This window comes from Eubalaena glacialis, chromosome 19 (assembly GCF_028564815.1).
Source record: "Eubalaena glacialis isolate mEubGla1 chromosome 19, mEubGla1.1.hap2.+ XY, whole genome shotgun sequence".
Classification (NCBI taxonomy): Eukaryota; Metazoa; Chordata; class Mammalia; order Artiodactyla; family Balaenidae; genus Eubalaena; species Eubalaena glacialis.
This window is the reverse complement of record NC_083734.1, coordinates 51,768,198-51,783,863: the sequence shown is the minus strand read 5'-3', so window position 1 is coordinate 51,783,863 and position 15,666 is coordinate 51,768,198. Positions and strand designations below refer to the sequence as shown.

At 45.2% G+C, this 15,666-nt stretch overlaps 1 protein-coding gene across 2 annotated transcripts in view; it reads right to left on the bottom strand.

The window, feature by feature from the left end:
* NPLOC4 (NPL4 homolog, ubiquitin recognition factor) overlaps positions 1-15,666 on the bottom strand; it is a 54,648-nt gene that overhangs the window by 37,556 nt on the left and 1,426 nt on the right. For both annotated transcript variants that reach the window (XM_061175293.1, XM_061175292.1), the window contains exons 2-5: positions 13,390-13,470; positions 7,182-7,294; positions 2,518-2,694; positions 291-339 (exon numbers count right to left, since the gene is read on the bottom strand). In XM_061175293.1, the coding sequence (XP_061031276.1) occupies positions 291-339; positions 2,518-2,694; positions 7,182-7,294; positions 13,390-13,470 (420 nt within the window). The remainder of the gene's footprint in view (positions 1-290; positions 340-2,517; positions 2,695-7,181; positions 7,295-13,389; positions 13,471-15,666) is intronic.

The window sequence follows — 15,666 nt, the reverse complement described above, 5'->3', positions numbered from 1 at the left end:
GAAAACCGCCAGGCCCGGCTTTGTGTCAGGTTTTAAAAGGACTGTCCAGGGAGCCCAGTGTAAACGCTGCCCCTTTATCACAGCAATACCCATGCCCCAGCCGTTCATAATCCACCCAGAAGGTCACTCCCATAAATAAAGGCTCGTCCTCTCAGTGTAGCCTGCACTAGTGGGAATACGAGGCCCAGGGCAATAAATGGGTTAAGTTCCTTGAACCACTCCGACCCAGCCCAGGGACTTAGGGGAGGTGTCAAGACGGCTCTGGGAACTCACTCTACTCGGACTCTCACCTCTAGAGGAACGCAGTGCACGCACTTCCCCAGAGGCCCATGTCGGCACCTAGAGCACAGGGAAGAGAAACGCACGGCGTCAGCATGCTGCTCTTCTGCTGCTGCCTCCCTGCATGTTGATACTTAAAAGGCACATCATACCTAATAAAGTACTTCCCCATCCACATAAAATTATCTGAAATGGTATGTGGTGAACAATTTTTTTTTTTTTTTTTAAGAGGGAACGCTATTTATTTATTTATTTATTTTGGCTGTGTTGGGTCTTCATTTCTGTGCGAGGGCTTTCTCTAGTTGCGGCGAGTGGGGGCCACTCTTCATCGCGGTGCACGGGCCTCTCACTGTCGTGGCCTCTCTTGTTGCGGAGCACAGGCTCCAGACGCGCAGGCTCAGTAGTTGTGGCTCACGGGTCTAGTTGCTCTGCGGCATGTGGGATCTTCCCAGACCAGGGCTCGAACCCATGTCCCCTGCATTGGCAGGCAGATTCTCAACCACTGCACCACCAGGGAAGCCCCAAGTGAACAGTTTTTAATGGTTTAATATTTTGGTGTGTATTAGAAAATACCGACCAGCGCACCAAACCTGTGATTTCATGGATATTAACTGATTTCATGGATATTAACACAAACTAAAAGCAAAAGTGAATGGATTTAAAGTCAATTTAAATAAAAATGTTTGGTAAAGACTAAGAAAGTTGGTACATGGACATGGCAAAAACCCTGAGAATGGTACATAAATAGCTAAAGTGTGGAAAACACCCACTTCATGCATATTTTGGAAAAAAGCAGGAAAAGAACGCTTGGCTCTGTGGGTTTCAGTCTGCACACAGTAGGACGGTGGAGATGCGTTCGGGCGCCAACAGGCTCAGTCACAGCACTGTCCACATGGGGTCGGAACTCCTAGGTGCATCGCATTCTATATTTCAGAGCAGAAAGGGCCTGAGTCTCCCAACAGGCAGACTGTTGCAGGTGATGCATGCACAGGCACATGCACACTCAAAAAGATTCCTAATGAGGCCTCACAAACACGGATCGGGGTAGGAGCGGCACTGGGTCCCTGGGAGGAACACAAATGGGGGCAGAGAGCCAGTTGATGGCCCCGGCCACAGAGTGGCTCCATGCCAACTGCAGCTCAGCACCATCTGGGGCCCTTTGATCTGAGACATACAAGTCACTAATGCAGCATGTGGAATCCCAATATCTCTATGTCTTGCTTACAGGGTGATGCAGTTACAAAGACTCCACTGAAGAGACAATCTTCGCTCAGACAATTTTACATCACTGAGTGTGAACTCAGATGTTTCTAAATAGTCTCCTTAAAAAGAACTGCAAAAAATCTAAAATAAACAAATGTACACAAGCATAAGCATTTTATACAATCCTTGGTGAAAAGTGAATATTCAAAGAAGGAGCAGCACCTTCAGCAAATGAAGTGTTCCCTAGAAGAACGGAAAGAGTGTACTGAATATGGAAGGTTGAGATTCCTCCACTAAAATTAAATGAGACAACGTGAACAAGGACCTACACCAGCAGGTGCCCAGGTACCACCCGTTCCACCCTGTCACACTTGCTAAAGCCCACTCTGAACATGCATTCAGGTGTCTCAGGGGCACACCACGGTGAGGACTTCTTAGAACTCTTAGTTCTCAACACTTAGAAAATTTTAAACTACATGTGGGACTTCCCTGGTGGCGCAGTGGTTAAGAACCCGCCTGCCAGTGCAGGGGACACAGGTTCGAGCCCTGGTCCGGGATGCCACGAAGCAACTAAGCCCTGACGCCACAACTACTGAACCTGTGCTCTAGAGCCCACGAGCCACAACTACTGAGCCCGCGTGCCACAATTACTGAAGCCCATGCACCTAGAGCCTGTGCTCCGCGACAAGAGAGGCCACTGCAGTGAGAAGCCTGCGCACGGCAACAAAGAGCAGCCCCCACTCGTCACAACTAGAGAAAGCCCACATGCAGCAACGAAGACCCAACACAGCCAAAAGTAAAAATTGATTAATTAATTTTAAAAAAAGACAATCACAGTGTATTTTTAAAAATACTTTTAAATAAAGTACACGTGGAGCATACTTTGAGATTCAAAAAATGGGAAAAAGCTCACAGAGTAACTTGAAGTGAGATGTAATCTGAAAATAGATGGTCAAACTCAAAACTTACATTTCTTTATCAGGACACGTTACAGACATTTCACTTCACTGACACTGTGGCCCCGCAGGCACTTACAGCTGTGGGTCACGGCTCCTGTAGATCTTCCCATCCTGCCTGCTGAGGTACTGGTCGATCTCATCTTCCATCACGTTGGGAGCACCAGAGGCCTTTAACCCCAGTGGAGCCGATGTCTCCATCTCAGACGACGGTCCAGCAAGGCTCGAGGGAAACAGGAACAACAAATCTCCATGCCTGTTCAAATGACATATGTTAAGTAGAGGCCGCCTTCCTTTCTTCACAGCCTGAGCTGCACAGAAGATCAACTCAGGTGTGAGAACCTCTGACACCTGCAAACAGCAACATCAACCACCCTGCAGGCCTAAACAATGAGGCTTCCAATTTTAAGAGACCAGAGTTCTCTTTTCCCACCTCCCCTATGCCTCTTCCCCTTATGAAGGTCAGCAGCAGGCTCTCTGGACTGTAACATAACTTCCTTACAACCACACTGCACAATCTATGCTGCACATGCACACACGCACCTGATTCCACAAAGAAGACACAAAATCACAACTGACACTGGAGCTGCATGGCCCCCTCCCTCCTCCTTCTCTACTTAGCTCCCACTTTCCCTCATTCGTTCCTTGGCCTTCTCTTCAGCTGCCCCCCATTTACTTGCCTGGGACATATCCTTCCACTGCTTTCTCTACATTCACAAATACATGTGTACATAACACACGTCACTGATATACAAACCTGAGATGATAAGAGACACACTTTCTGCATTTGCTGTTCTCTCATAATCCCTCCAAACATGGTCTACGTCTAATCAACGTTCCACAGTGAAGTTGCCTCACAATACGCTTTGCTGCTCCCTGCATGACGGACATGGCTCCCTGTGGGACCTGCCACCAAGGGCCCCACTGAGGAAACGCCCAGAGACAGGCAGCTGCACGGTCTCCCAGCCATAGGGCGGATTTCCGGGAGAGGGCCCGTTAGACTTCAGGAGTTTTGTTTGTTCCTAAAGCCGCTGACGTACTGCTTTCCACAAAGGCTGCCATGAGTCACAGTGCAAAGGACAATATTTGGTTTTCGATCATTTTCAATGTGAACAGCGTCCTTCCACCGTCAGACCCGCCGCTGACTTCGCCAGAGCCTGACTGCCACCCCGCAGGTATGGGTGAACAGTCCCCACCCGGGAGCGCTGCGGGTCCCGAGACATTCAGCGTGTTCAACACCAGTCCAGGAGGAAAAGCTGTAGCACCACCACCAGGCAAGTATTTCACTGCTCTCAACAAGATGCACATACAGGAAGAAAGACTGAAAGAACGGCCTGCAGCCCCCAACCAACAAACGGAGAGAATAGGAGCAGGCGCCACAGCTGGGACAGGAGGCTGGGCTGCAGCTCTTCAACGGGTCTGCTTGCCCCTCTTTTCCCTCCCATAATTTAGGGTGATAAAATCACCAACTTGTAATTGAAGATTTGTTTCTAACAGCAAATGAGATATTCCTAAACACCCTCCAGCTTCAGGATACATGGCTCAAATGCTACATCAGTTTTAACAAATATCCTCTAAAATGCGCTGTGGAGCTCTAAAGAAAGGAGTTTCCCCAAGGGTCCAAAAAGCCACAGCAGCTCAAATAAGAATAGTGAAGGAACCTCCGGCCAGCCCATTATGGGAACCCTGAGCTTGGCTTATAGCCATTGTCTGGGCCACGAGAGACGAGGCCTTGAGCCTGCCTGCCCAAAGAGAGCTGCTGAACCTGAAACGCCACACAAAGCCAGATGTCTAAAGGATGTCTTGACCGCTGGGAAAAACCCACCAGCTGAAAACAGGAACCAAGGAGGAATCCTGTCTGCCTCCATCCACTATGCTGTAGGGGAAAAAGTCACTGCTGAGAAGTCTGTAACCAAAGGCCTGCTCTGCCATGTGTCCGGGGTAGAATCAGGGATGCTTCTTGGTTCAGGAAACCAAAGACAGAAATTAACACAAGTGCTGGGCCCATGACGCCCCCTTGTGCCGACAGAAGCAAATGGCTTCTCCGTAGAAAAGCCACCAACCCCAGATCTTTCAGGGCCCCCTAAGACCAAGATTGGCCAAATATAAGCTCTCAAAAAAAGGTCACCAAATATACAAGAGAAACAAGCCACCACGAGCAAGAGAGGGCAGACAACAATCAACAGATTTAGACAGCCAAGGACTTCAGGTGTGGAATTCAAGACAAAGAATATAAACTTACGTATAGAATGTTAGCTGGAAATGGAACAAAAAGAGTACAAGCAACAAGAGACTATCCGCAATGACCAGGGGCTCAGAGAGTGGGCGGAAGGGCTGCAGACTCAGCAGCTCTTCCCAAATCCCCCGCTTAGGGACAGGCTAGACAACAGCAACAGTGTGACAGGATCCTCACAAACCCTGTATTCACTCGGGGGAGACAGACCCCAGACACCTCAAGATCCGAGAGGGAAGCATCAGGTGTGTGACAGGCCAAGGCAGAGCCTCCAGGGAACCCAGCAGTCTTCACTGGAAGCCTGGGGGTCAGTGTGAGAGCACAGCAGGAGCTGGGAAGGAGCCCCTGCGAGCACATGACCTAACAGCCAGGGCTGAAAGGAATCAAACAGAATTAAATAGAAAAAAGTAAAAAATGTAATCACCGAAATAATAGAGAGAATGGGGGAGAGATAATATTTAGATATCATGTGGACTTTCCTGGTGGTCCAGTGGTTAAGAATCCGCCTCCCAATACAGGGGACACAGGTTCGATCCGTGGTTGGGGAACTAAGATCCCACATGCTGCGGGGCAACTAATAAGCCGACGTGCTCTAGAGCCCGCGCGCCTCAACTACTGAGCTTGCGCGCCACAACTAGAGAGAGAAGCCTGTGTGCTGCAATGAAGATCCCCTGTGGCGCAGCTAAGACCTGACACAGCCAAATAAATAAATAAACAAAATATAAAAATAAATAAAATAAAATATCTTTTAAAAAATAAAGAGATAATGGCCAAGAATTTTCTAGACCTAACCTGCAGATACAGGAAACACATTTTACATCAGGTAGCATTAAACCAACCAACCAACCAACTAGGAATCCACACCTGGACAGGTCAAACAGAAACCTCAGGACCCCAAGACAAACAGAAGATCTTAAAAGCAGCCAGAGGGGAAAAAAAGAACCTACAAATGAACAAGAGAATTATAACAGCCAGCTGAACTGCGACAATGGAAGCAGAGGCAGTGGAGTGAAACCCACAAGGAGCTCAGGGTGACCACACTCTTACAGACACGGTCAGATAACTCTCGAGCGGTGACAGGGCGAGGTTCTCAAGTTTGGGCTTGTGTTGCTCAACAAGCATCACAACTATCACTGGAAAGACATGCTCTAGGATAATCCAGAAAGACATGCCATCCAGCTGTGACCACACCTCAGGTAGACAGGGTGTTTCACTCTGCAGCCCCCGTTTCTCGCATCCAGTCATCAGAATAGCTTAGGCACACAGCTGCCACCCCTGCAGTGCTCGTCACGTGCAGGCACCGGACAACCATGTGGAAGAGGCATCGCCACCCCCTTGCAGACAAGGGTGGTGAGGCCCAGTGAGGTTAGGTGACTTCCCAGGCACACAGCCAGTGAGTGTTGGGTGTGAGTCCAAACCCGAGTAACGCGCATAGGAAGTGATTCTCAAGATGCGAAAACCCTTTGCAAGCTGGGAGGAAAGATGACCCTCACCCACTGGAAACGAACGTAAACAGGGAAAGGCTTTACATCATCACAGCAGCAGGCAAAGAGCAGGTGCCGAGTGAGTATTTTTTGAAGAACAAATAAATTAATGCTAAAATTGTATTTCTCCCCCCTAGATATACTAGTTGTGAATCTAAAAATGACCACACAAACTGCCAAAATAGCCTATTATTCTGACTGGTAAAAGGCACACAGCCAAGTGCCAGCAAAGCCCAGCCCAACCCTCAGCCAGTGGCTACAGCAGCCAGGCTGCCTGTAGCCCCGATGGGAGAACTCCCTGCCCTCTGTCTGAGGATAAAGATGACTTGAAGGGTTCTGCTCACTGATACGTGAGGTGTGCCCAGGCAGTTCAGACAGGAGTCAGCAAACTTCTTCTGTAAACGGCCAAATAGTAAACATTTTCGGCTTTGCAGACCATACAGTCTCTGTCACAATCACTCAGCCCTGCCCTTGTAGCGTGAAAACACATAAACGAATGAATGTGGCTGTGCTCCCATAAAACTAGAAAAACAGGCAGTGGGCTGCAGGAAGAGGTCTCTGCACCCTAGAAACTCCTTCTGACATTACCCATCAATTCTAAGGCACTCCAGGGTGTCCTGCCAGCAAGAAATACAGCGTGGGCAACAGGCCACTGTACTGCCAGCCCCCCCAACCTACCAAGCAGGTCCCAAGGCAGAACGACGCACAGAGCTACATTCAAGGTCCTTCTCCGCAGTGAAGCAGCTGAGTGTGCAGGTGCACACACAACCCAGGACCGTAACTCCTTCTCTGTGACATACATCCCCGAATTCCGCAAGTCAATCAAACCGGCTCAACAGTAACTGCAGATTCAGTGTGGCTGCCAAACACCTGGCAAGAAGCACAGTCACCTGCACTTTGGTCTGCGTTCGGGACCGTAATCACAGTAGCATGAGAAGGAAAAAGGAGAGAACTGAGCGGCCTCAGGCGGGTAACTGGTGCCAGCATGCCCTCCCCACTCCCCACCTTCTCCCCTCGGGCACTCACTTGATCTTCAGCAGGTTGAGGGATTTGTTAGATGATGCTGTTATTTCTCCAGTCTTGTTTCTATTGATGTAAACCGAGAAGCCGTTATTTTGGAAGCCAAACTCCTTTGCGACCTAAAACAAGACCCAAACAACACAGAGTTAATAAAATATTGAAGTCTCACTACTCTGACCATATATACATCAGACATTACTAGTGAGTTTAGAAACTGCTCCTCATTAACCAAATTTCTCTTGTTATTTTGCTCTCTCGTGAGGAAATTTGAGTCTGGGGCCAAGAGAGGGGTCAGATCTGGAGCTTGACTTTTAGGGTCATCAGAGTAGAGTTAAACAAAGAAGAGACAGGAAATCTTGGCAGAGAAACAGAAATGATAAAATAGAATCAAACAAAAATTCTACAACTGAAAAACACAATAACTGAAATAGAAAATTCACTGGGTGGGCTTATCATCAGAAGGGGGATGACAAAAACAAAGTCAATTAAAGATGGGTTAACAGAAACCAGACAATCTGAAGACAGAGATTTGAAAGAAAAATGAACAGAGTCTTAGGAACCCCTGGAACAATATCAAATGATCCTCAGGAGAAGAGAATAAGGCTAGGACTGAAAAACATTTGAAGAAAGAATGGCCAAAACCCTCAAATTTGATGAAAAACATAAGAGTAACAAATCCAGGAAGTTCAGCAAAACCAAAGTAGGATAAATAAAGAGAAAACTATGCCTGGGCACGTCATCATCAAACTGCTAAAATCCAAAGATCAATGGAGACCAGAAGACAATGGAACAACATCTTTAAAGTGCTGAGGCAGGAATAAACATCTGTCAACTCAGAATTCTCCATCTGGAGAAAATACCCTTCAAATACAAGGGCAAAATGAAAACGTTCTCAGGTCGACAAGACCCAAGGGCACCTGTTGCCTGTAGCCTCCACCACAATAAATGCCAGAGGATATCCTTCAGGCTGAACAACACCAGACAGAAACTCCGACGCAGAGGACACACGAAGATAAGAACTCCAAATCACACAGTAGGAAACCATCACAGAATTGCCAGGAGAATCCTGACAGAGCAACAACCACAGGTCAGGAACAGGACCAGGGAGGAGCCGCACGTCCCTGAGTCACCCAAAGGCTCACCCACTCCCCCCATTTTATACCTTGTTCTACCTGCTGCTTTTTACCTATGATTGATTTGCCCTTTAACATGGAATTATTGATAAAACCTAGAATTTATTTACTGTAAGGAAAACAAGAGTTTAAAGATTAACTTTATGTACTAACAGTATTTTCTGCTGACTAAAAAAAATGATTGAAAGTAACTCTAGGGCCTTTCCTGGTGGCGCAGTGGTTAAGAATCCGCCTGCCAATGCAGGGGACACGGGTTCAAGCCCTGGTCTGGGAAGATCCCACGTGCCGCGGAGCAGCTGGGCCCATGAGCCACAATTACTGAGCCTGCGCTTCTGGAGCCTGTGCTCCGCAACAAGAGAGGCCGCGACAGTGAGAGGCCCGCGCACCGCGATGAAGAGTGGCCCCCGCTTGCCACAACTAGAGAAAGCCCTCGCACAGAAACGAAGACCCAACACAGCCAAAAATAAATAAATAAACAAACAAACAAACAAAAAATCTTAAAAACTTTATTTCACACCTGAGGTAATCTTGATGTGTAACTACTGTAATAAAACCAGAAACATGATATGGAGTAAAATTAATACAAATGTTTATAACTGAAGGTAACAGAAAAGAATACATGGCATGATTCCAGTTATCTTAAGTTCAAAATAGGCAAAACTAAAATTTAGGGTTTAGGAATGCATACTGTGTGGTAAAACACAGAAAAGGGGGGGAGCAACCCCCGTCAAGTCAGGAGAGGGGTGACAGGGTGAGGGAGTAGGAAGGCTGACCTATGGTTGCTAGAGACTGGCACTGCCCCCCACCCGGACCTGGGTATTTGCTTCATCATCAATCATTTTGGCTGTTCATATTTTTCAAGCATTTCTTAGCAAGTATTTTATTTCACAGTTAAAAAAAAAAATTTAAGTATTATAAGGGAAAACGTCACTTGCTGCTGAGAGGTCAGTTAAGATAGGACTGAGGGGAATTCCCTGGAGGTCCAGTGGTTAGGACTCAGCACTTTCACTGCCAAGGGCACAGGTTCAATCCCTGGTTGGGGAACTAAGATCCCACAAGCCACACAGTGTGGCCAAAAGAAAAAAAAAAGATAGAGGTAGGATCTGGGGTGACTCAGTAAGGGCCAATTCAGGGGACTGACAGCAGCAGAAGCAAACTCTTGGGTCGTGGAGGTGAGGGAAGACGCCGGCGAGCGAGACAGCCAGAAGAACTTGTCCTGGAGGGGTTTATGGTCTGGTGATTCACAGAGAGGGAATTCTTGAGTGAGAAGCATTAGATGGTCTCAAAGAAACCAGTAACTCAAGATTCTACGAGAGATTTTCAATGCAAGCCATCTCATCACACTTGCAAAACCAATTTCCTTAGAGGGCATAATGCCACATATTAAATCAGGATTAAGGCTGCCAAGTATGGGGACAGCAAGCTGGAGCCAACAATGTTCACAGTGGTCAACATACACTTCTCAGGCAAGTCTGTGAGGGGACAGGAAGGCCATTTCAAAGCCCACTTATAGAGCACAAATGCACAAATTATTAATTATTAAAAATCAAGGGACTTCCCCAGCAGTCCAGTGGTTAGGACTTTGCCTTCCAATGCAGGGGGTGTGGGTTTGATCCCTGGTCGGGGGGCTAAGATCCTGCATGCCTCTCAGCCAAAAAACCAAAACATAACACAGAAGCAGTATTGTAACAAATTCAATAAAGACTTTAAGAAAATGGTCCACATCAAAAAAATCTTAAAAAAAAAAAAATCAGTATGAGTCCACTTATGTGAGATACCTGGAGTCAGATTCATAGAGACAGAAAGTAGAGTGATTACCAAGGGCTGGGGGAGGGGGAAAGGGAGTTAGTGTTTAATGGGGACATAGTTTCAGTTTGGGAAGATGAAAAAGTTCTGGAGATGGACGGTGGTGATGGCTGCACAGCACTGTGAATGTACTTAACGCTACTGAACTGTACACTTAAACATGGTTTACACGGCAAATTTTGTTATTTTTCTTACCACAGAAAAAAAAAGACGTAAAACTACATTTATTGACATAGAACTATGTCCATAACCTATTGTCAAGTGAAAAAAAGCAGGATACAAATGATCACAAGGTGAGATTTGAACTTTGCTAGAACGGGTGCATCTTACAGCAAGAGGCTTAACAACTCTTGCCTGCAGGGCAGCAGGGCTGACATACGGGTCACTGCCTGGGCTCATGCAAACCTGTCACCCAGTTAGCTAAACAACTGTCACCCCTCAACATTTCTATCAAACAATCCATTTAATGATCAATCAAGGAAGGAACAGGGATCTCAGTTTTTGAGCCCTGCTCGTAAGCACCCTAGCACCAGCACCTGCAGAACAGCTGTCGGCAGCTGGCACACTGACCCTCCTGAGAGGGCAGACAGTGACCCCTTCAGCAAGCATGACATTGACAGCTGAGTCAAAAAAAAGGTTCAGGAGGGCTGGATTCTGAATATGAGTTCATAGGGAGAGCCTACCCAATTAATTTCAATTGGATTTTCCTCCTTACAAATACATAATACATGATTAAAATACATTATTTTCCAAATCAGTCTAAAAAAGTACTTTACATATAAAATAAAATGCTACAAGTAGGTGTGACAGCATTTCTTTCTTTCTTAGTGATACATAAATGTTTCTCCTTGGGCTTCCCTGGTGGCGCAGTGGTTTAAAATCCTCCTGCCAATGCAGGTGACACAGGTTCGAGCCCTGGTCCAGGAAGATCCCACATGCCGCGGAGCAACTAAGCCTGTGCGCCACAACTACTGGGCCTGCGCTCTAGAGCCCGCGAGCCACAACTACTGAAGCCCGCACACCTAGAGCCCGTGCTCCGCAACAAGAGAAGCCACTGCAATGAGAAGACCGCGCACCGCAACGAAGAGTAGCCCCTGCTCGCCGCAACTAGAGAAAGCCCGCGTGCAGCAACGAAGACCCAACAGAGACAAAAATTAATTAATTAATTAATTAATTTTTTAAAAAAATAAATAAGTAAATGTTTCTCCTTAAACTCAGTCTTAGATTTGATGAAAATACAGCAGTAGTATAGTACAATCCCATTTTGGTGAAAGTATGTGTACATGCACATGCAGAGAGGTGTGTGTGTGTGTCTGTGTGTCTGCACATGTGTACACATAAAGACGTTACATTAACAGTTATTTCTGGCTAATAAAATCTTGAGTTATTCTTACTTCTTTATACTTTCCTGTATTGTTTTTGAGCCTTTTATAATTAACCCATATTATTTGTATAATCAGAGAAAACGATTTTCACTTGAGGGGAAACATTACTTCAGAGTAATAAATGTGTTTGTTTTTGAGTATTCCCAAGAAAATTTCTCCTAAACAATGACTACCGTGTTGATGATGGCTTCAGCGATTAATCAGTCAACACTAAACTGTACCTCCCTGACTCCACCCACATCCAATGACAGCTATTGTGTCTATATTCCCTATGCAAGACAACAATTAACTACCAGAGGAAACACCAGGATTTTAGGAATACTTCTGAGGCAAATAAAAGTCAGAACTACAATCCTGAATTTTTAGGTTTCTCTGAAATCATCTGAATTTAACCTGTCCAGCAACTCTACATTTGATGCCAAGCACAAAAGTCTCAAGTTAAAAACAAAATCATATCTCTACATGAATGCTAGATTTTTTTTTTTTTTTTTTAGGTTTTTTTTTTGGGCACACTGCGCAGCATGCGGGATCTCAGTTCCCCAACCAGGGATCAAACCCGTAACCCCTGCAGTGGAAGTGCGGAGTCTTCATCACTGGACCACCAGGGAAGTCCCCTGGTTACTACAGATTTAAGTTTAAGAAATTTCCATATCACAAAGACTCAGAAAAGTAAAGAACAACTGTATGCAGTCCTCTTACATCTCATGTTTATCCCCACAACTGTCCAAGCAATAGCTACTTAATACTTAATCTTTGTCTCAGACAATCTCTCAAGAACTCGAGCATTTAGTGTATCTCAGCACCATCTCCAGGAGCAAGCTGACAATGGTCAGCTGTTACTAAAAAAGCAAAGAGTAAGATATTAAAAAGTCCTTAAAGACATAGAAATTCTCTTCTCTGCTGTCTATTGCACCTGATTCTTTTTCCTTTTATTCTTGTAAATATGGTCACTTAAGCAGCACTGTTGGAATCAGGATAGCAACTACCTTTCAGAAGCCAAACTTCCCAGTAAGTGCTGTGGCTTCCCTAACAGAACACAGTGTGATCCTCAGCAAATCTCTTTATTCCCTGGACTTCAGTTTCCACCTTTGTGAAAATAAAAACATCAGACTACATGACACCTAAGATTCCCTCTGGCTCTAACAGTCTGTGACCTGACAATTTATTTTGCTTATGAACAGTGAAAAATGATATTTTTTATCATTACAAAGGTAATAGCTGCCTGCAACAAATTCAAACAGTAAAGAATGTATAAAGTAGAGGCTGGCAAACTTTTTCTGTAAAGGGCCATACAGTCTGTCACAACTACTCAGCTCTGCTGCTGGAGCTCAAAAGCAGCCAGACAGTGCATAAACCAATGAGTGTGGCTGTGTCCCAATGAAAACAGGCAGCCAGCCACGAGCCATGCTTTGCCTACCTCTGGTACGAAGTATAAAGCAAAAGCCACTCTCCTTACTTTAGCCTCCCCTTCTGGGGTTGCCCCGTTTAGGTCTGGCTTATGCTCTTTCAAACCATATTCTCACACAACAATTTGTGTATGTGGCTTCAGTTTTTTAAGAACAAAGTGGGATCATTCTATACATGTTAGCAATTCCCCTTTGATGGACAATTCAAGTTTCTCATTCTCTGATTTTTTCACTCATAAATATTCCTCTTGTGAAATCCTTTTACACTGACCTTTGGGCCCTTGGTCCTGCAATGGTTAGCAGTGGTCAGCTGTGACACGTCTGATCCTGTATCAGTCCCACCAATCATGACAGAGAAAAGCAATACAAGAGACTGAACTTGGGAGGGGGCAGACTCAGGAAATGAGGAAAAGAGAAAAGGTACACAACAGGATGGGAATAACAGGAGAGGATGAAGAAAGGTCAATACCCAAGCCACAAGTACCTTTTTCAAAAATGTTGCAGCTGTTTCTCTCTTTGTTGCTGTGATCCGCTTCACCCCATCTGGGGACTGAACACGAATTATCTGTGGTAAATGAAACAAGTTGGTTACTGCACAGACTAGGAAGGTCCTGACCTATTACTGAAACTAACCTCTGCAGTATTTCAGCATCTGGGTCACCGAAACTTAGAGCCAAACCTCACCCTTCCCCTTGCCAACACCCAACCCAATGTTTCTAGAAAATGAAGCAGAGGTCTGAGAGACATCAGCACATGGGAGGACATCCTAAGAGGACTGCCCTAATTCTCAACTCTTATCGTTTCACTCAGAAAAATACGACTTCAATTTTTAACGATTATTTATAAAGAATATATCTGAAACACTAACATTTTCCTCTTCCGATTTACCAAAAAATTTTTTTTTTTAAATCAGCAGGAAAAACCCCACCATGAATCATGAACAACTGAGTTCTTTAAAAAATATCTCACTTTGTTCCAGGATCCATACACAGACTAGACTAACTTAAAAGGATCACAGGGAATTCCCTGGTGGTCCAGTGGTTAGGACTCCGCAGTGAAAGCCAAGGGCACACGGGTTAGATACCTGGTCGGGATCCTGCAAGCCACGCGGCCAAAACAAACAGACAAACAAAAAACAATTAAAAACATAAAAAGGATCACAGGAAATCTTCTAATCTGTTATTTACTTTCAATAAAAAGAATAAAAGAAAAGAAAAAAGGTGTTTAATACCACGGTAAAACTTGGCAGGGTTTAAAAAAAATATATTTTCATGGCAAGCCTGAAATGGTTGCTAGGCCTGGAAGACAACTGGACAGAGCATCACTTTCTAGACTTGATTTTCATGCTGATCGAAGCCCAGTCAAAGTGTGCTATTATGCCCGGGCCAACCATCCAAGGTCCTGCCTCAGTGGGTAGCATGAACTGGCATGCCCTGCCGCCCGCAAGACAGAGGATGTTCCAACCACCTGAGGGATGGGGGGAACAATGAACAGAATGTGCCAGAAAGTACTCATGTTGTAGTTACTCCTCTCAGCAACTACTGCACTGTACATTGTATTCAAAGCAACACTATACAGACAAGAAATGTCACAAGCAGTTGTTTTTAAAAAGACTTCCACTGATACAGGACAAAATGCCACAATGGCTTTCGATGAGCATTTGTGGACAGGACAAAATTTGTCCACCTTTACCAAACAAGTTAAGAATAATCTAGATTTTGCTGAAATAGCGTGACTATGTCTTTCTCATTTTCTAATAACTTTTGCTTAACTGAAAAGCCTTTGTCCCCATATTGTTCTCTGTTTTTAAGATTTTGTTTTGAACAATCCTTATGAAAGCCCAATTGTTAAGAGCATAAAATATTTTCTTTTTGCTTCCCAACAACATCTGTTTAACTTTCTCACTCATCTGTGTGCACTCAAATTATTTTGACTTTTGATTTCTAGTATGCTTTACTCTGGATTCAACATCTAGAAAAATGTTTTCTTAATACACAGCCTGGGGCTTCCCTGGTGGTGCAGTGGTTGAGAATCTGCCTGCCAACGCAGGGGACACGGGTTCGAGCCCTGGTCTGGGAAGATCCCACATGCTGCGGAGCAACTGGGCCCGTGAGCCACAATTGCTGAGCCTGCGCGTCTGGAGCCTGTGCTCCGCAAAAAGAGAGGCCGCGATAGTGAGAGGCCCGCGCACCGCAATGAAGAGTGGCCCCCGCTTGCCGCAACTAGAGAAAGCCCTCGCACAGAAACGAAGACCCAACACAGCCATAAATAAATAAATAAATAAATAAAATAAAATTACAAAAAAAAAAAAAATACACAGCCTGGGCATTAGGTAAACTCCCATCTATTTCTTTCTGAAATCTGTCTCCAACATTGAGGCAGGTTAAAAAGTAAAGAGCTCTGCTTCTCTTTGAGGGATTGTGACTGTTGCTTTGACTGTTCACTTAGGACCAAGAGCATGACACTCCACACCTTGAGAAGCTAAAGGTCAGGATTACATGTTTCTGGAGAGTTCTAAAGCTTAAGAGCTTATTCTGCTTAAGAACTTATTCTACTTGTTCATTTACAACAGGGCATGGCAGTCCAGGTTTCCAAGCTAAGCTCAGTATTTAACTCCAAGAGACAAAGATAATTCATACTGAGGGAAGGTACGACTTGGCCTTTGACACATGGTATAAAGCAAAGTACACAAGAGACAGACCAGGCAACATGGACACATAGCTTCTTGGTAACTAAGTTTCCCTATTTATAAAAATATGAG